Source organism: Capra hircus, chromosome 21 (assembly GCF_001704415.2).
Source record: "Capra hircus breed San Clemente chromosome 21, ASM170441v1, whole genome shotgun sequence".
NCBI lineage: Eukaryota > Metazoa > Chordata > Mammalia > Artiodactyla > Bovidae > Capra > Capra hircus.
In genome coordinates, this window is record NC_030828.1 from 20,352,917 (window position 1) to 20,371,844 (window position 18,928).

Genomic DNA, 18,928 nt, shown 5'->3' on the forward strand with positions numbered 1-18,928 from the left:
GGTGTGGAGAGAAGAGAACCCTCTTGCACTGTCAGTGGGAATGTAAGCTGGTACAACCATGATGGAGAACAGTATGGAGGTTCCTTAAACTAAAAACAGAACTACCATATGATCCAGCAATCCTACCCCTAGGCATGTATCTGGGGAAAACTATAATTTGAAAAGAGAAATACACGCATTCCAGTGTTCACTGCAGCACTGTTCACACTAGCTAAGGCATGGAGGCCTCCTAAGTTCCCATCAGCAGAGAAACAGGTACAAACATGGACCATACACACACTGGAATATTACTCAGCTGTAAAACATGAATGCCACCTGCAGCAGCACGGACCTAGAGCCTACCACACTGCGTGAAGTGAGTCAGACAAATATGCGATGCCACTATATGTGGGCTCTCAAAAAATACAGACGAACTTATTCGCAGAAACAAACTCATAGACTCTGAAAACAAACATGGTTACCAAAGGGGAAAGGGAAGGGGAGGGATAAATCAGGAGTTTGGGATTAACATGTACACACTTGGGCTTCCCTTGTAGCTCAGTCGACGTACACACTATTATATATAAAATAGATAACCAACAAGGACCTACTGTATAGCAAAAGAGCTCTACTCAAAAACCTGTAGTAAGCTGCATGAGAAAAGAATCGGAAAAAGAGTGCACATATGCACGTGTATAAACATTCTGCTTCCCATCTGAAACTAACAATGCTATAAATCACTATAAAATTTTAAAAACTGTATTAAAAAAAAGCCAAAACATGGCAACTGGGTGCTGCATCCTAAAGGAAGCGACTGGTAGAAATGTTCACCTTTTTTAAACAAGTGATTCAAGTCCAGTTCTGGGCAGTGGCCCGAATTTGTTGACTAACAAGAAAGATCAGGACCTGATTTAGAGCTTGAGGTAAGGACTCCTTCACAGAAGGGAGCGTCAACACCACACCTTTGGGCAGGCCCCGAATCTCCCAGGTGTGCCTACAGGGGGTTTTTCCTGACGTCGATCATCCCTGGGCTGACCCTCCGCAGTTCCCGCCGGGGCTTGGCCAAGGGCCCGAGGTTCCAGGGCAGACCCGCCTCGCCCACAGGCAGCACCCGTCCCACTGGGGGCTCAGCGGCCTCCCGCTGCCGCAGCTCCTCAGGGGAGCCCTGCTCCTCACTGCACAGGCTCGAGCGTTTCCACGTCAACGGTAACGGGGCGTGGACCAAGTCCCGCATCTCCTCCCGTGGGCGGGGGGCCCCCTCCGTGCCGGTGGGCTGCCAGAGAGGCTCAGGCGCTGGGTAGAGCTCATCCTCGCTTCCAGGGGCTTGTCTGTTCTCCAGGCACGGGGTCCTCTTCTCCCCACCCATCACTGGCAATAACAACATTCTTGTCAGAAATGGAGGTAGCCAGCCACCCCTTCCTGAAGCCCTAGCCTTCTTCCAACACCCCCGTGCAATCAACAACATGTGAAATGACCCAAGAGCTGAAGGCAGAGTGGTTTCTAAGCTTTGCCCAGAACAAAGAAGACCTGGCATCAGGGCTGAGCCCCGGCCGGCCTGGTGACGGCACGCAGCAATTACCCCTGCTCTGGCCGGCGGCACTCAGGCTACTGAGCTTCTGCTTCAGCTCCTGGTTCAGCCGCACGTGGCGGCCCAGCTCCTTCTCCAGAGCTTGGATTCTGGCCTCGTACTGCCTCCTGCTGTCCGCCAGCCCTTCGCCAAGATGGTCTGGAGGGAAAAAGGCAGGAGGAGGTGGTGAGGCGCTGCGGGGCAGGCGGCGGCCCCCGCGGCGGGCCCGGGCCCCACCTCGGCTCTGCTGCAGCAGCAGCTGCACGTGCTGCTCATGTCCCCTCTGCTGCAGGGTCAGCTGGCGGTCCATCTCCAGGCGCTGCCGCTCCAGGGCCGCCTCCAGCCAGTACACCAGCCTCTGCTGCTCCTCCAGCTGCAACTCGAGCTCCGAGAAGGCCACCTGCTGCTGGTGCTGCTCCTCGCGGAGCGTCACCACCTGTCCCCAACAGCCAGGCTCAGCCCCCAGTGCCAGCTCCCTTCACCCGGGACTGTTCACACAGGGGCAGCAGGCGTGTGGCCGGCCCACCGCCCGCACCGTCCACCTCCCCCCACCCCGGTGGAGGCGGCGGTCTGCAAGCTCTGTGACCCACCTTGTCGAAGTACTTGCAGAGCAGGGCTCGCGTCTCTGAGGACGAGAGGTAGCTGAGCTTGGCCATGAGGTTCATCTCGCACTGGGACAGCAAGGAGGCCGAGGCCCGCAGCACCCGCTGGCGGCACGTGATGGCCTCGTTCTTGTACTCGATGGCGGCGTCCAGGGCCTCAATGGCCTCATCCAGCTGGAACAGCGTCCGCTCCTCCTGCGGGGACACGGGGACGGGTGGAGGGGGACAGCTGCCCCCTGAACACTGAGGTCCTGAGCAGAGTCATGATGGCCACATGCAGCCACAACCCAGCCCTTATGCGCCTGCTGTCCTCAGAGCCAGAGGCGCCCCGCCCACTGCAGCAGGAGCAGGGGCATATCCATCTCAGCCTCAGCTCAGGGGTGGGGGAGGCCGGGGCTCCGCTAGGAGGCTGCTCTCTGAAGCTCACAGCCTCTGGAGTGACCTGTGCTTGGGAGACCCTGCTCTAAAGGGAAGGTGTGGTGGGGCTGTAGAGGCACCCAGGGTCTGCTGGGGTCCATTTCCCCTTCTTTTAAATTTTAACTTTTTGGTTACACCATGCAACATGTGGGATCTTAGTTCCCCAACCAGGGATCAAAACTATGCCCCCTGCAATGGAAGCACAGTCTTAACCACTAGACTGCCAGGTAAGTCCCCGGGGCTCCGTTTCTCTAACACAAGCTCTCTCTGCTGGCAGGAGGGCAAACCTGGCTGTGAGGTGTGCTGACATGGTCCCGACTCGCGTCCCATGTTGGGAGTTGAGAGGTGTGAACATGTGCTATACGCCTGAGGTCAACGTGATGCAGGACACAGGACGAGTCCCGAGTCCAGCTGGGGCAACCGAGGGCAGTGAGGCCCAGCTGTGTGTCCCAGGCCCGGGGGCTGGACCAGCGGCGGGAGGGCTAGTCCTGCACCTTCTGTGGGGACTGACACCCGGGAGGGATGTGTGTCCCGAAGCAGGGAGGCCCGCACCCAGCGGAGAGCCGGGGCCAGGGGTGGAGGGGAGCAGGTGGCCAGGCTGGCCCGCAGGGCGCACCTCAGGCGAGAGCAGGCTGCCCTGCCTCAGCTTGCTGTCGATCTCCAGCCGCTGTTTCAGCAGCGAGTCCTTCTCCTGGCGCAGCGCGTCAATCTCCCCACGGATCTGCTGCTGGCTCTGGGCGCTGCCCTGCCGCAGCTGCCCGCTCTTCTCGGACAGCTCCTTCTCCAGGTGCTCCAGCCGGCTGGACACTCGCACAATGTCCTCGTTGAGGGCCTGGGGGCGGCACCGCCGGCGATGAGGGAAGGGGCAGGCCCCACCCTCCCAGGGGCCACAGGACAGGCCAGCCCTGCCATGGAGGCTAAGGAGGTGTGCTGTCCAGCAGGAGGCCTGACTCGGTTCTGTACAAGCTGGGGAGTGGGGGCCTAGGGGACCCGAGCCTCTGAAGAGGGGCCCCCAGAGACGGCCCGGAAGGAGGACACAGAAAAGCTAAGGACAAGAGGAGCAACATGGGCAAAGGCAGAGCAGGGTGGTGGTGGCCTGTCACTGAGATGACCTGACTCCAGCTGGTGATGGGAAGGATGGGGGGGTTAGTGGCCAAACCCCAAAGGCCCTTGGGGAACCTAATGTGGAAGGAAGTGAGGGTTCTAATGGCCAAGGGACATTCCAGAAAATCCAGCTGAAACGCTCTAGGACTCCATGACAGCAGAAGAGGGTCTGGAACCCTGTGGGCGTCTAGCCTAAGCACTGGCTCCTGGGACAGCTCTGGGCTCTGTGTGAAGTGACGGACTCCTCTAATCCTCAGGGCAACACTGGTTCCATCTGAGACGAGGAAATTTGGCTCCGAAACTTGCTACTCAAGAGGGAGGGAGCAACGAAGCCAAGTGGAGCTGGGTGGGTGGGGGCAGGCGCAACTGCCTCCAACCCCAGTGAAATCTCTTTCTCTCTGGCCAAACGACCTCTCTATACCTGTGGTTCCTCGTTCTGCCTGCACAGAGCAGGTGGTTAATGAGGTACAATGCATTGGGGGTAGATACCTGGAGAGGCTCTTCTACCCACACATCAGAGCCCGCATCACAGACACTCTGAAGATGCACAGGGTAGAGCCCAGGAGGACAGAGGCCTGGCTGGAACTCACCTGGCAGGGGCACCACCTAGAAGAGCCTCATCCGTCTAGAGCTCACCCGGCAGCATTGCCAGCTGGAGACATCTCACTTGAAAGGACCTTATCTGATGGCATCTCACCCGGCCAGGCCTCACCCGGCCAGGCCTCACCCGGCTGGATCTCACCTGGCTGGATCTCACCCGGCAGGGCCTCACTCGGCTGGATCTCACTCGGCTGGATCTCACCCGGCAGGGCCTCACCCGGCTGGATCTCACCTGGCTGGATCTCACCCGGCAGGGCCTCACCCGGCTGGCCCTCACCCGGCAGGGCCTCACCCGGCTGGATCTCACCCGGCAGGGCCTCACCCGGCAGGATCTCACCTGGCTGGCCCTCACCTGGCCGGGCCTCACCTGGCAGGATATCACCTGGCCGGGCCTCACCTGGCAGGGCCTCATCTGGCAGGATCTCACCTGGCCGGCCCTCACCTGGCTGGACCGCAGCCGCTTGCTCTCTAGCCCTGTCTTCTCCTGCATCAGGGCCTCCTTCTTGGCCAGGATGGCCTCCCGCTTGTGGAGCTCCTCCCCCAGCTCCTCCAGCGCCCGCCGCTGCTGCAGGACCTTCTCCATTTCCTGGTCCAGCCACTTCTTCTGCTCCTCAATCTTCTGAGGGACAGCAGGGGAGGCGAGAAGGAATTCAGCTCTCCCCTCTGGCCACATGGGTGGTATGGATGGCCACCCGGCTCAGAGGGGTAGAATGGTGTGCCCACCGGCTGACCCCGCAGGGCACTCTAGCAATTGGCCAGGCTGCCTGGGCAGGCTACGGGTGAGCCAGGGGTGCAGTTCAGCCCGGACCCCACCTGCTGCTGTTCCAGGCTGACCACGCAGCCGTTGCTGCCGCTGCGCCGCTTCCTCTGAAATGCCGCGATCTCTTCTGTCTTGATCTTTAGGATTTTCTGCTGCTGCTCGTGCTTCAGCTCCAGCTCCTGGGCATGAAATTCAGGGTGAGTCCGGTGGGCAGGGCCCTGTGGGGTACCAGTGTCCTCCCAGAGCCGGTGATCCCCAAAGCCCACAGGAGTGCCTGTCCTGCTCCCAAGACAACCCTGCCCAGCACCCCCCAGCCTCGCAAACACAAGATTGCTGGACCCCTTATCTGGTTCATCTCACTGAATTCTCACCCTAGCCCTGAGTTTCCTCTAATTCTCACTTTCAAGTGAAGAAACAAACTCAGGGAGGCCACGTGACCAGCCTTTCACAGTCGCGTGGCGGTACGCGCTCCCCTCGGCCTCCTGGCTGGGACGCAGGCACCCCGCCAGCCAAGCACCCGACCTTGACACGGTGCTGCCGCTTGTTCATCTCCGTCTCCAGGCGTCGCTTCTGCTCTGTCTCCTCACGAAGCCGCCTCTGCAGCTGCCCCTGCTGCTGCCGCATGAGCTGCACGTTCCTCTCCAGCTCCTGCAGCCGCTTCTCGCTCTGGGCCGACAGGGATGCCAGCCGCTCCGTCGCCTGCTTCTTCTCCTTCAGTACCTGGACCAACACAGCTTCCACTGGGCTGCTCATGACAGCTGCCAAGAGCCGGGCATGGCGCCTGGCACTCAACAAGGACAGGCAGGACAGAAGGACGATGAAGAGGGACAGACAAAAGGGAAGACAGGCCAATGGACAATAGACTAATAAAAATAGCAAATTGTAAAAATGTCAAAATACTGTGACATTTACTACATACCACACAGTACACCAAGTGCTCTCAGTATATTAAGTGATCCTTAGAACCCTACGAAACAACTTTAAAGCTTTCCTACTTAACAGATTAGGGAACTGAGATGCAGAGAGGTTAGGAAACTTGACCCAGGACCCACAGCTAGTACATGGCAGAGCTGGGATTCAAACGCAAGCAGTCAAGGCTCCTGAACCTTCGCTCTTAATCACTCTACTCTAGTGGATGGACAGGTGCAAAGATGAAAGGATGGAAGGGTTGGTGGACAGACAGATGATGCGATCATATAAAGGCAAAAAACAGGGGACTTCCCTGCTGGTCCATGGCTAAGACTCTGAGCTCCCAAAGCAGGGGGCCTGGGTTTGATCCCTGCTCAAGGGAACTAGCGGAGAAGGCAATGGCACCCCACTCCAGCACTCTTGCCTGGAAAATCCCATGGACGGAGGAGCCTGGTGGGCTGCAGTCCGTGGGGTCGCGAAGAGTTGGACACGACTGAGCGACTTCACCTTCACTTTTCACTTTCATGCATTGGAGAAGGAAATAGCAACCCACTCCAGTGTTCTTGCCTGGAGAATCCCAGGGACGGCGGAGCCTGGTGGGCTGCCGTCTATGGGGTCGCACAGAGTCGGACACGACTGAAGCGACTTAGCAGGAGCAGCAGCAAGGGAACAAGATCCCACATGCCTACAACTAAAAGGATCCTGTGTGACACCTAAAGATCCCGCATGCTGCAACTAAGACCCAGTGCAGCCAAATAAAAAACATTTTTTTTTTTAAAGTAAAAAACAGGATGAACAGACAATGAAAGGATCGATAAACAGAAATAGAAAGACAAACGAACAGGCACATAAATAGTCACTCAACTGATAAAGGGATAACTGGACGGCTGGATTAGACAGGCACCTGGACTGGTGGGTGGATGGACAGAGGGATGATGGGCTGGAGGGATGGATGAACAGACCGCTGGAAGGGTAGACGGAGGGAGGGGAGGGCTACAGGAGGGAGGGTCGGTTCCTTCCCATACCCTTGCCTCATCCTCGCTGGCCTCCTGAGGTGACCTTCAGGCAGGGCCCACCTCCCTGCCTCTGCCTCTGCTGTGTTCAAAGACCCCCAGCACTGCCAGCTCCTACCTAATACCAGCCTCACTGTGGAAGGCCAGGAGGGCATTCGCACCACCAGCCAGGGCTGGGGCAACCCCTGGTTCCACAGTGGGCGTGCGCTCTGGGGCTCACACATGTCTTGATCCCAGGACCCCAGCCTGCGAGGCTGCAGCCACCACACCCGGGGTCCTGACACTGACCTGCACTTGGTTCTGAGCGGCGGCAACCCTCTTGCGGAACTCCTGGAGCTGCGAGCGCTCACCGGCGTCCTGGGGCTCCCTGCCCTCAAGCTCCCGCAGCTGCCTCTGGCCCTCGCTCAGCTCGGCCCGCACCCGCTCCGCCTCCCGCTCCAGCTCCTGGATGCGCTGGCTGTGCTGACGGTTCAGGGCCTGGGCGGCCTTCCCTGGAAGAACCGGGGTGCAGTCAGCACTGGGGACCCCTCCTTAAAGCATCGCAGCTCCTCCCTAGTAGCTTTCCCAGACCTGTCAGTCCCCGGCACCTACAAGGATTTCATGATGACTGCACCCTCCAGTACTGTGACCATTTACTACTTTTCTTTAATTTGACTTATTTTTTAAAATAGCCTTTTCCATAGCAGTGACCCAGAGAAAATACAGGTTAACTAGTTTTCCTGTTACCTAACACATGCTAAAATAACTATGTAACTTAAAGCGGCATACAACTAAGCCTCTAGAACTAACTTCCATTTGTAGGAGACAGGACAAAGGAACAAGCTAAATGACACCATAAGGAAGCTAAGAGGCAAACCCAGAATATCTGGGATCTGGAACATTCTACAGGATGACTGTGAAAAGGTGAGAGAAGGGAGATTTCAGAGACCTAATGAGCAAATGTGTAGACAAGCCCAGAGCTGCACACAGACACTGTTGAAGAACTGCTTCTGTTCAGAGCACTGTGAGGGCATCAGTTTAGTTAGATATGCTAATGGCATTTTGGTTAAAATATCCAAAAAGAGGCATACTGAAAGGTGCAGGAATGAAACGACATGAAGTCTCGGATTTGCTTCAGAACATTTCAGCAAAAAAGGACTTCCCTGGTGGTCCGATGGCTAAGACTCCGTGCTCCCAATTCAGGGGGCCCAGGTTCGGTCCCTGTTCAGGGGGCTAGATCCAGCATGCCACAGCTATTAATGAGTTTGCAAGTTGCAAGCAAAGATCCGGCACAGCCAATAAGTTAGAAACAAAAAATTTCAGCAAAGAAAAAAGGGAGAGATGCAAACGTGGGCCAAGCTTGGAAATGCTAAATCTGAATGATGGGTATGTAGGGACTCTCATGTCTGTCTGCAGCTGTTCCCAATACATTTCATAGTAAACTCATAGCTATTAAAATTAAAGAGCTTGACCAGTCACCACCTGAAACCATCCCCTGCTCACTCGCCTGTGTCACCAGTAGCAGACGTGCTACTATGACTGGGGGATGCTGTTTGCTCCCCAGGACCGCTGTTTGTGCCCCGTGCAGTGTCTGACACACAGCAGGCAACTGATTAATAACAATAAGAAAAAACGCTTCCTGAAAACCAGTCTAAGCATTTTACCTGAATTAACTCATTCCAACAACCTATGAAACAGGTGCAGTTACTATCTCCACTTCAGAGCACACAACGGTTATCCTACCTGCTCAAGACCACCCATCTGGAAGAAGCTGAGTGGGCAAACATCTGGACCCCGCTCCTAACCACCCACCCTCAGGCAGGAGGCCCGGCCCAAATCCCCTCCCTCACCTGTGCGCACCAGCTCGCCAATGAGCTCCTCCTTCATGCGGATGTTGATGGCCAGCTCACGGATCTTCTGCTGGGCTTGGGCCAGTCGCCACTCAGAGGCCATGGCCGCAGGGGCCTGGCGGGGCTGAGCCAGGGCCTTGCTCCCACTAACCACTGTAACAGGCTGATGGTCAGGGCGGCTGCCACGACAGATAGTGGGGGAAGCGGGGGTGGGCGGAAGGGAGGGAAGGGGAGGAATGCCCTGGCCAGGGGCAGCCAGGGATGGTATGTGGACTCTCTAGGGTGGCCAGTCCAGGACCATGAGTGGGTAAAGGGGTCAGGACCCTCTCTGCGCCCCACCCAGCTCACCTCTGGGTCCCGGGATAGCTGCACCCATCTCCTCCAGGCAAAGCTCTAGGCCCTTCCTGTTGAGTGGACTCCCTGGGCAGGGCCCCATCCTCTGGTTCCACTTGCTAATCCCATTCCTGGAGGGCAGAAGGGGAGTCTGTACCCCTCCCCAGCCCTGCCCCAGCCCAGCCACCTCCCAGGCCTGGAGGGGAAGAGAGAACCCCAGGCCTTCCATCATCCCAGCGTCACCTTGACCCCAGGATGTCTGTCTGGTAGAACTCAGAGGCCAGCGGCTGAGCTGAGAGGGTGCAAGGCACTGAGGGCCACCTTGGAGTCTGAGAACCAGGAGGCCGGGTCCATCCCTCAGCACACCCGCCCCAGCGAGAACGCTTGATTTGAAGCCCACAGCCCCGGCCTGCTCTCCCCAAGGGCTGGCCAGGCCGATGGAGGCAAGGGCACCCTGAGACTACAATGGGATCCCCCTCTTGCCCAGCTGAGGCCCTGAGCCGGTCCTTGTCAGGTGGACCACGGGTCCCACTCACCTTCGTCGGTGCAGGCTCTGTCGTGGCGGCCCCTCCTTCTCCCCCTCCTCTTCCTCTTCTCCTTCCTCTTCCTCTGATGCATCTGAAGAGCCACTTCCCAGCCTGTCTCCCTCTGTCAGAAACTTGGCTCCAGCCTCCCTGCCATTCTTCATCTGCTGGGGAATGCCAGGGTTTCAGGACAGGCTCCCGGGGCCTTCTCCATCAGCCATCTCCCCCAAGCCAGTCTTCGGCCCACCTTGCGTGCTCTTCAAGCCCGACCTTAACCTTCAGGATCTAGCTCCAGTGATATCTGAGAGGCCTTTCCAGTCTCAAGTTGAAGCAGAAACTTCTCCCCTCCTTGTTCCTTCCTCTACTCCTCCTGTTCTCTTGCCCCCCACCACCCCCACCCTGCTCCAGCTCCCACAGCTGAACTAGCACTCCTCAGGGGACAACCTCCCCTTTCCACCGTGTATATAAGTCATCTGCAGCAAGTCTTATCTCGCCAACAATGTCCCACAAGAGTCGGGGGTGGGGAGTCCGTAACAGGCTTCTTCCAAACCCACGTCCTCCCACCCCTCAGTGCCTCTGGCCTTTAGAACTCAGATGACCCAGAGCTTTCAGGCAGATGCAGGAGCAGCCTTTGTCCAAAAGGCCGCAAGTGACAGAACTAGAAACAAGAGACCAAGCGCAAGGAGATCAGAGCTCATGGAAAACTGAACTTGCAGAGGAAGGCATCCAAAGATGGTGTGTGTGTGTGCAGACTTCAGAGGTGATGAGCTCCCCACCCCTGGAGGCAGGCAAGCATTCCATTCCATACTGGAAGCCAGAATCCCCTCTGTAATCCTCACTCCAAGCAATCTCCAGCTACTCCAAGGATGCTCCATGGCACCAGATCCTTCTGAGGGGCCCTACCCAAATTTGGGCCATTCCTCCAGGAACACCAGAAAGGGGCATTTCATAGCTGGTCCCGTGAAACCACGAGGTGAGTGACACATTCCCCAGGATTGCCCCTCCCCTGCCTAAGCCTGCCCAGGTCAACCAGCAGACACCCAGCCTTGCCATCATCTCACCTCTCCCCAGTTCTCAGGGCCAACTTCATCTCCAGGAATGCAGACGGGAGGAACCATGCCCAGCACATGGGTGTGGGCACCTCCCAGGGGGGCTGTGTGAGGCCGGGGCACAAAAGACCCCGGAGGTAAGCCCTGCAAGATCCCTGGGGCCCCCCAGCCTGGCCGCACCAGCTCCAGCCGCAGTCGCAGCTCCGCCATCTCCTCCTGCTGCTCACGAAGACGGTCACTCTGCAAGACACGGTCCAGGTGCTGATGGGAGACGTGCATGAGAGAGAGGTGGGGAGCCGGGGTGCTGACAGGCAGAAGTGCAGGAAAATGAAGAACACATCTGAGACCACCCTGCCCTCTCTGTGCTAAAATGGAGGGCCAAATGCCTCTGACCACCTCTTGGGGTTCCTCTGAAATACACCTAACATTAGCTCAGGTTTAAACTCTCCCACCGGCCACATCACTGACTTGATGGACGTGAGTTTGAGCAGGCTCTGAGAGTTGGTGATGGACAGGGAGGCCTGGTGTGCTGCAGTCCATGGGGTCACAAAGAGTCGGACAGACTGAGGGACGGAACCGACTCTGCCCCATCTATCACCCCCTCCATATTCATGCCACTTACTGCCACCAGGGGGCGCCAGGAGCATCGCTGACCTGGTTATCTTTGCACAAAAGGAAAAGCAGGGCTCAGGAGTCTCATGGGACTGCCTCTCTAGTCCCAATTCCAACTCGCCCCACACACCCACTTGCACCAATCTGTTCCTTTCCTCTGCAATTCTGCTCCCACCTCTACCCAACCTGCCAGAACCCACTCCTCTCACTCCGACACAGCTGTTTCACCTCCCGGCAGAAGTCTCCCCTCCCCACCATCACTGTGGCAGGGGGCACCCACCTGAAGTTTGTACTGCTCCATGGCGTCCTCCAGAGCGGCCAGAAAGTCTCGGTTCTCCTCTTGCAGCCGGGCCACTTGGCTCTGCAGGGCCAGCAGCTGCAGCGGCCCCTCATCCTCCTAGTGGGGCAGGGAGCGCAGCTTCAGGGGGACAGTCAGGACGAGCCTACCTGTCCCTGAGTCACCCCGCCGGCCCTGCTTGCTACTCTGCTCCAAAGCCTGCCTGCAACTGGGAAGGGGTCCAGACCCGACATGGCCTGCAGTTCCCTCCACAAGCCATTGGGCTATCTCGTCATTATTAATCATATTTTCATTAACAGTAATATCACTACCACAATTATTAAGAACTAGCCTTCACCAGCACTTATGACACCCTCAGTCCTTACATCCCAAGGAGGTAGATACTCCTGTTATCTTTAACAGATGGAAACCCTGAGGATACATCAAAGGTCATCAGCAGAAATGCCTCTGAATCCCAGCATGGAAAACCTTCTTCCTCACCTCCCCGGCCCCCGGCCCCCCGCCCACCCCCAGGCCACCCCCGGCCCCTGGTCACCTTTCGCACGCTGGGTCCATGGGTGGCCTGCTCCTCGGCAGAGGCGCTCTCGATGCCGCTGTCGGGCCCGGAGGCGGAGCTCAGGGCGCTGCGCTCGCCCTCGACGGCGCACAGCCAGTCGCGCACCTTGCGGGCGGCAGCGCCAGGCAGCCCAGGCTCGGCCTGCAGCTCGCGCAGGAGGCTGTAGGCAGCGTCGGTGCGGGCTCGGTAACGCGCGCACTCGGCGCCCAGGCGGGCAGCGGCCGTGGCAGAGGCGGCGGCAGGGCCCAGGGCGCGCCGGCCCCGGTGGATGATGCGTGTCTCCGACCGATGCCTCGGTGGCCCCCGGGCGCTGGCCACAGCCTCCTCGGGCCCCCGCTCAGCCTCAGGCCGCCAGTTGACAGTGGCGCGGTTGCGAATGTTCTGGGCGCGGCTGGCATAGTTGAGGGTGTTGAGGGTCTCGTCAAAGTCGGAGGAGGAAGGGCTGATGCAGGCAATCATCATCGTCTTGGCGTTCCCGCCCAGGGAGTCTTTGAGTATCCTGAGGGCACCAGGGACATGTGTCAGGGGCCCCACAGTGCCAGAGCCAGAAGTTCAGACCCCAAAGAGGGTTTGAATCTCTGTGTGGCTCCCTGTGGGCCCAAGGCTTCAACCAGGTGTAGACTGTGGCCCAGAAATCAGAGGGGGACCCATCTCTTGTCACCTCACCCCAGCCAGAGAGGCCAGATAGGAGCCAGGACAGACTAAGGGGCTCACGGGGCCTCTTTCCACTGGGCCAGCAGCAGCGGCAGCTCACCTGGTGATCTTGGAGTCCCGGTAAGGGATGTGGCTCCCCCGGCGCTGGGGATCACCCAGGGCACTGATGACGTTGCCTAGCGCCAAGAGGCTGCTGTTGATCTGGATGCTCTCCTTGAGTCGCTCTCCTGTGCTGCCTGTCTTGAGCACCCTCTCTGAGCCCGCCAAGTCCACAAAGTGGAACTTGGAGACAAGCAGCTGGCCGGCCGCAGGTCGGGGCAGGCGGCTGGGGGCGCGACCCCGCTGCTCCAGGGTCACGGTGAAGATGGTGTGGGAGCGGCTGGAGAGGCGGTTGAAGTGTGTGGCTCCCGTGTGCCGTGCTGCGTTCCCCATCTCCAGGAGGCTCAGCACCTCGTCCAGGCCCTCCACGTCCACTTCCTTTACCCCACACAGCACTGTGGGCACAGAAGGCTGTGAGCCCAAGGCAGGGCAGCCTGAGGCTAATCAGCTAGGAGGGCAGGCTGAGCAGGACTGGTCCTCTAGAGCTCTTCCTGACTCAGGGGCCCCTTCTGCACGCCCAGGGGGTCCTGCCCAGCAGCAGCAGCTTCCCTGGTGGCTCAGGTGGTAAAGAATCTGCCTCCAACGCAGGAGACCAGGGTTCGATCCCTGGGTTGGGAAGATCCCCTGGAGGAGGGCACAGCAACCTACTCCAGTATTCCTGCCTGGAGAATCCCATGGACAGAGGAGCCTGGCGGGCTACAGTCCATGGGGTTGCAAAGAGTCAGACATGACTTAGCAACTAACACTTTCACTTTTTTCAGCTTCTCCTGTGCCCACCTCAGTGACTCTCACTCCGGGTACACCAGTGCGTACTGAACTCACTCTGGGTACACCAGTGTATACTGAACTCAGCAGAGACTGGGAAATGAAAGCAAAACTTCCCAGAGCTTGAGTTTCCTAGTTAGGAGGTAACCCCCTCCAGACAGGGTATCCACCCTAAGCAGGTGAAGCCTCCCCAAGCCAGGTTCCCCACTCCCAACCAGAGGAGGACCCAGGAGTTTCTTACCAACATTCCCACGATCGTCTTCCCGGAGCTGGATGTCCCGGCTGGCAGTGCCCACCTCCAGCAGGTCTCGGAACTCCTCCTTGTACACTTCCAGGTAGGACACGTGCACCAGACAGTCCAACAGGTCATTCTCATCAATCAGCTTGAAGGCCTCGGCCATGGCCCGAGGGATGATGCCCTGCTCGTCCTCGTGAAGGGAGGCTGAGGAGACACCGCAGGGCCACCACCATGGTGCTTTCAGCTGGGCATGGCGCCCACGGGGCCCAGAGGCTCCTGCCAGAAGCTGGCGGGTGGGGCTCCAGTGTGGAGAAGGTAGAGGCAGAGGCCAGCATGGGCTGGGCAGCCAGGCCAGGCTCCAGGGTGCTCAGGCAGAATTTCAGAGTTGGAAGCAATCCCTCAAGGTTCAACCAACCACTTTCATGATGTAAGCATCTCCACTACACCCCTGCCAGACAGTCAGATACCCTTTGTTTGATGACTCCTGGGGACTCATTATCATAGTCTACACTCAGTTATCTAAAGAAGCCCCTAACTTTATGCCAAGGAAGTAATAAAAGGATGTTCAGAACACACTCTTCCTCATAACTTAAAAAACACAAAACATAAACACCCTCAGTGTCCATTGCAACATCCAAGAGGGGGTCTGATTAAATAAATTACCTTATATCCACAATGGCATGCTAAGCAGCCATTAAAGTTTTGGCTTGAATAATAATTAATGATATAGAGAAATGTTCATGATATTAATATATTGTTAAGAAAATAAAACAGGATACAAAAGAATGGTACATTGGTACCATATTTTTTTAAGTATAAAAATTTTCACCAGGAAAAACTGCATGCTAACAGCGTGAGTGAAAGGCAATTATCAGAAAGTGTGAAAGTGTTAGTCCCTCAGTCGTGGCCAACTCTTTGCAACCCTACAGACTGCAGCCCACCAGGCTCCACTGTCCATGGAATTTTCCAGGCAAGAATACTGGAGTGGGTAGCTATCCCCTTCTCCAGGGGATCTTCTCAACCCAGGGATCAAACCTGGGTCTCCTGCATTACAGGCAGATTCTTTACCATCTAAGCTACCAGGGAAAGGCAGTTATCAAATAAGTCTTCTTTTGTGGATGTGCTTTTCTGTATTTCCCTAATTTTCTACAACAAACATGTACACTTTTCAAATCATGCTCCTTAGAAGCTGGCAATCCCTTCAATTGGCCCAAAACATCTCTTGCAAAACTCTGCTCCAGAGCCTCATGGAACCAGCCTGCTTCCCTGTTATGCAGCCCCCAGAGCATGTCTCTTCCAGGACAGTCTCCCTTCCTGCCATCCTGACCCTTGACAACGATCCTGACAACCTCCAGAGACAAGACAGCTTCCCATGCCCTTCCTCCCCGTGAGGTCCCCAGAACCAGACAGTATGATTCCATCTCTATGGACTAGAGGGCCACTAACCTCCGAGGACTCTTCTTCCTGCCCGACCCAGTCCAGTGACACAGCTGACCCTACCCTGGGCTGCAGATTGACTTAGGAAACCCGCCCTCCCTCCTCCAGCCTCCTCATCTTCAACAGGATATGGCAGAGGCAGAAATTCAGATGTTTGAGGCCCCTCAATGAACACAGGGGGTCTCAAGCCAGGTCACTCACCCACACTGGCCTCCCCCATGGTGTATGTCTTCCCAGAGCCCGTCTGACCGTAGGCAAAGACGGTGACGTTGAAGCCTTCAAAGAAAGCCTCAAGGAGGGGCTGCACACAGGCCTGGTACACAGCCTCCTGCCCGGCGTCCTCATCCAGCACCACGTGGAAGCCAAAGTGGCGGTCTCGGCCCAGGGTGACCCGGCTGCGCCCCGGCTCCACCGTCAGGCAGCTCTGGTGCCCGTGCAGCAGCTCCTTGCGCAGGAGTGGGCGCACTCGAAGGGCCACCCTCACGGGGGCCTCCTCGGCCCCTGGCAGCCTCTGGGCCTCCAGCCCCATGTTGAGAGACTGATGCTCCCAGCCCTGCGGAGAGAGGAAGAGGCCCCGGCTATCAGCACCTGGACTCACCTTGCAGGTGACCTGGAGCCAGTTCCTGCAGCTCCTGACCTTAGAGAGATTAAAAGGGAAGGTGGTCAAAATTCAAAACATCCTCTGTGCCCTAACCTGATGCCCAGATGCTGCAAGGGCCACACCAGAATCCTACATGGTAGCATTTCACGGCTCCCATCACTGACAAAATGAGGCCCTAACTCCTCCACTCAACACCCAAGGGCATCTGTGTTCTCGCTGGGACCCCCATCACCTCATGGCAGATAGATGGGCAAACAGTGGAAACAGTGACTTTATTTTCTTGGGATCCAAAATCACTGCAGATGGTGACTGTAGCCATGAAATTAAAAGATACTTGCTCCTTGGAAGAAAACCTATGACCAACCTAGACAGCGTATTAAAAAGCAGAGACATTACTTTGCCAACAAAGGTCTCCCTAGTAAAAGCTATGGTTTTTCCAGTAGTCATGTATGGACGTGAGAATTGGACTATAAAGAAAGCTGAGTGCCAAAGAATTGATGCTTTTGAACTGTAGTGTTGGAGAAGACTTGAGGGTCCCTTGGACTGCAGGGAGATCCAACCAGTCAATCCTAAATGAAATCAGTCCTGACTATTCATTGGAAGCACTGATGCTGAAGCTGAAACTCCAATACTTTGGCCATCTGATGCGAAGAACTGGAAAAGACTCACTGGAAAAGACCCTGATGCTGGGAAAGATTGACATGGTTGGATGGCATCACTGACTCAATGGATGTGAGTTTGAGTAAGTTCTGGGAGTTAGCGAAGGACAGGATAGCCTGGCGTGCTGCAGTCCACGGGGTTGCAAAGAGTCGGACACGAGTGAGTGACTGAACTGACTGCCTTTGTCATCTCACATTCCCAGGTCCACCTTCTTAAAAAGTCAGCACATCCTTTGAGGCCAAGCCCCTACCACCAGATACTGCCAATTCCATCTCCTAAATATCAAGTATACCCGCTTCTCTCCACCCTATTACCCAAGCCCGGATCCCGCTCACTGGACAGAATATTTACCAACCTCTTCACTGGCTTCAGCCTCCCTGCACCTTCCGATGTGACAACCAGGGGCATCTTTCAAAACTGCAAATGTGACCACACCACTCTCCTGCTTAAACTGCCCCCCAAACAGGCAAGAGGGGCTCCCTAATGCTCTAGATTCAAAACCTTACCAGGAAAAACAACTTTTAATGGACCCTGCCTACCTTGATGACTTACCCACTAATACCCCACATTTCCTCACCTTTCTCTGCCTGCAGCACACTCAGCTGTTATCAGGGCCACTTCAGGGAGTGCCCTCCCCTCCAAAGAGGGGCGTCTGCTCTGTGGCCCCCACCACTCACCCACCCACACCCACCGCTCTAGTTCTCCCATCAGCCACTGACCACTCCCTTGCCTTGCAAAAGCCAGATTATCCATTGGTCTCCCCTCACCTCCCAAACTGGGGGCTGGGAGGCAGGGACCCACCTGTCTCCTTCACAGTGTATCTCCAGTACCCAGCACAAGGTCCGACGCTGAGTAGCTGGTGAGTAGTAGATGGGGAAAGGGAACTTTCCCCATGCCCACTCCTCGCCCCCACCCCGAGGGTCACAGCTCTTTATTTTTCACTACTTCTCTCGGCACCTGTAATCGTTCGCTCGTTCGTTCAATCAACAGTCCCAGCTGGGTGTCCGGCCCTGCGGCAGCAGCGGTAACTGCCACGCAATACTACAGGCGCCTTCGGGCATCCCTGAGTCACAGCTTTTCCAGCCCCGCGGTCCCGGCTTCTCCACGCCCAGGCTCGGGGCCCAGGGCTCTGCGTACCGAAGGCGCCCGGACAACACCGAGGGTTCCGGAGTCGGAGGCGCCGGGCACAGGACAGGAGCTCCGGGAAAGTGGGAAAAGTGATTACAAAGGCGAACCCGACTCTCGCAGAGGGGGTGCTCGCTCCTCCTGGCCAGGCCCGGAATGCCAGCCTCAGGCCCCGACTTAAGGAAGGGGAGTCTCCAGTCCACTCGGAGAGGGGCCTGGAGGAGGTTAGCAAAAATGGGGAGGGAGGGAGTGGTCCTCGTGCTCGGTCAAGGGTCTCCGGGGTTCCGACGCCCACTGCCACCCAACCGAGGCCTGCACAGGCAAAGGACGAGCGCACGCCTCCTCCCTCCCACCCTCCTCCACCCCTCCCCGGCCCACATCAACCTGCTAGGGTGCGAGCGTCGTCTCCCCGCGGGACACTGAGGCTCTGAGCCCCAGCGCGGCGCGGTCGGATGCCGTCACCGGGACCCCCGCCCACCAAAACATCCCGCCCCTCATCCGCAACTCCTCCCGCCTGGGCGCTCCGGGGCGGAGGCGCGGGCTGCGCGGCGCCGCGGAGTCTGTCCGCAGACGGGGCGGGGCGGGGCCGGAGGGGCGGGGAATCGGGCGTGGCCTGGGCTGAAGGGCTGGACCACAGGCCCCGCGACCCCCAGCACCGCCCAGAGTCGCGAGCGCTGCGCGCTGATATTAGCATCACTCGCTTAAAGCTGGAACACAGCAAGCAACAAGGCCGCCTGGATTTTCCGAGCTGGAAAAGCCCACCAGCTGGTGGAGCGGAGCATCTAGGTTTATGATGCAAGTTGTAACAAGTGGTAAATGAATACTAACTAGGAGACTGTTTCGTTCCACAAGCATTTTCTAACCCTGAGACTCCGGTTAACAGTACCCTAAAAATCAATTCCTGCAGAAGGAAATGGCAACCCACTCCAGTATTCTTGCCTAGGAAATCCCATGGACAGAGGAGCCTGGCGGGTTACAGATTAATGGGGTCGCGAAGAATCGGACACGACTAAGAGACTAACACTAACTAAAAATCAACTACTGTAGTTCGATTGTTCGTTCATTCAGGCGCAGAGAACTTCCCCCTTCCTTTCTATTGCAGCCCTCCCCACGCCCCGTCAAAGCTCAGCAAAGCTCACCCTTCCTAGACCCCAGGAAGCCTCCAGCCTTGTTTTCATCTGACTTCGCTACCTCTTC

General features: G+C 57.2%; 1 protein-coding gene across 5 annotated transcripts; it reads right to left on the reverse strand.

The window, feature by feature from the left end:
* On the reverse strand, positions 41-18,260 carry KIF7 (kinesin family member 7). 5 transcript variants are annotated; one of them, XM_018066273.1, is made up of 19 exons: positions 18,116-18,260; positions 15,547-15,898; positions 13,912-14,112; positions 12,907-13,300; positions 12,132-12,651; positions 11,579-11,695; positions 10,699-10,926; positions 9,650-9,801; positions 9,129-9,244; positions 8,781-8,933; positions 7,240-7,442; positions 5,552-5,749; positions 5,083-5,208; positions 4,712-4,888; positions 3,182-3,397; positions 2,137-2,343; positions 1,784-1,982; positions 1,559-1,705; positions 41-1,347 (listed from the first exon to the last, which is right to left on the reverse strand). In XM_018066273.1, the coding sequence occupies exons 2-19, from the start codon at positions 15,872-15,874 to the stop codon at positions 974-976; spliced, it is 4,056 nt and encodes a 1,351-aa protein (XP_017921762.1). In that variant the 5' UTR covers positions 15,875-15,898; positions 18,116-18,260; the 3' UTR covers positions 41-973. The 5 variants fall into 5 exon arrangements, with proteins under 5 accessions (XP_017921762.1, XP_017921763.1, XP_017921760.1 ...); XM_018066274.1 differs by having other exon boundaries at positions 4,712-4,885; positions 9,650-9,804; XM_018066271.1 differs by having other exon boundaries at positions 9,650-9,804.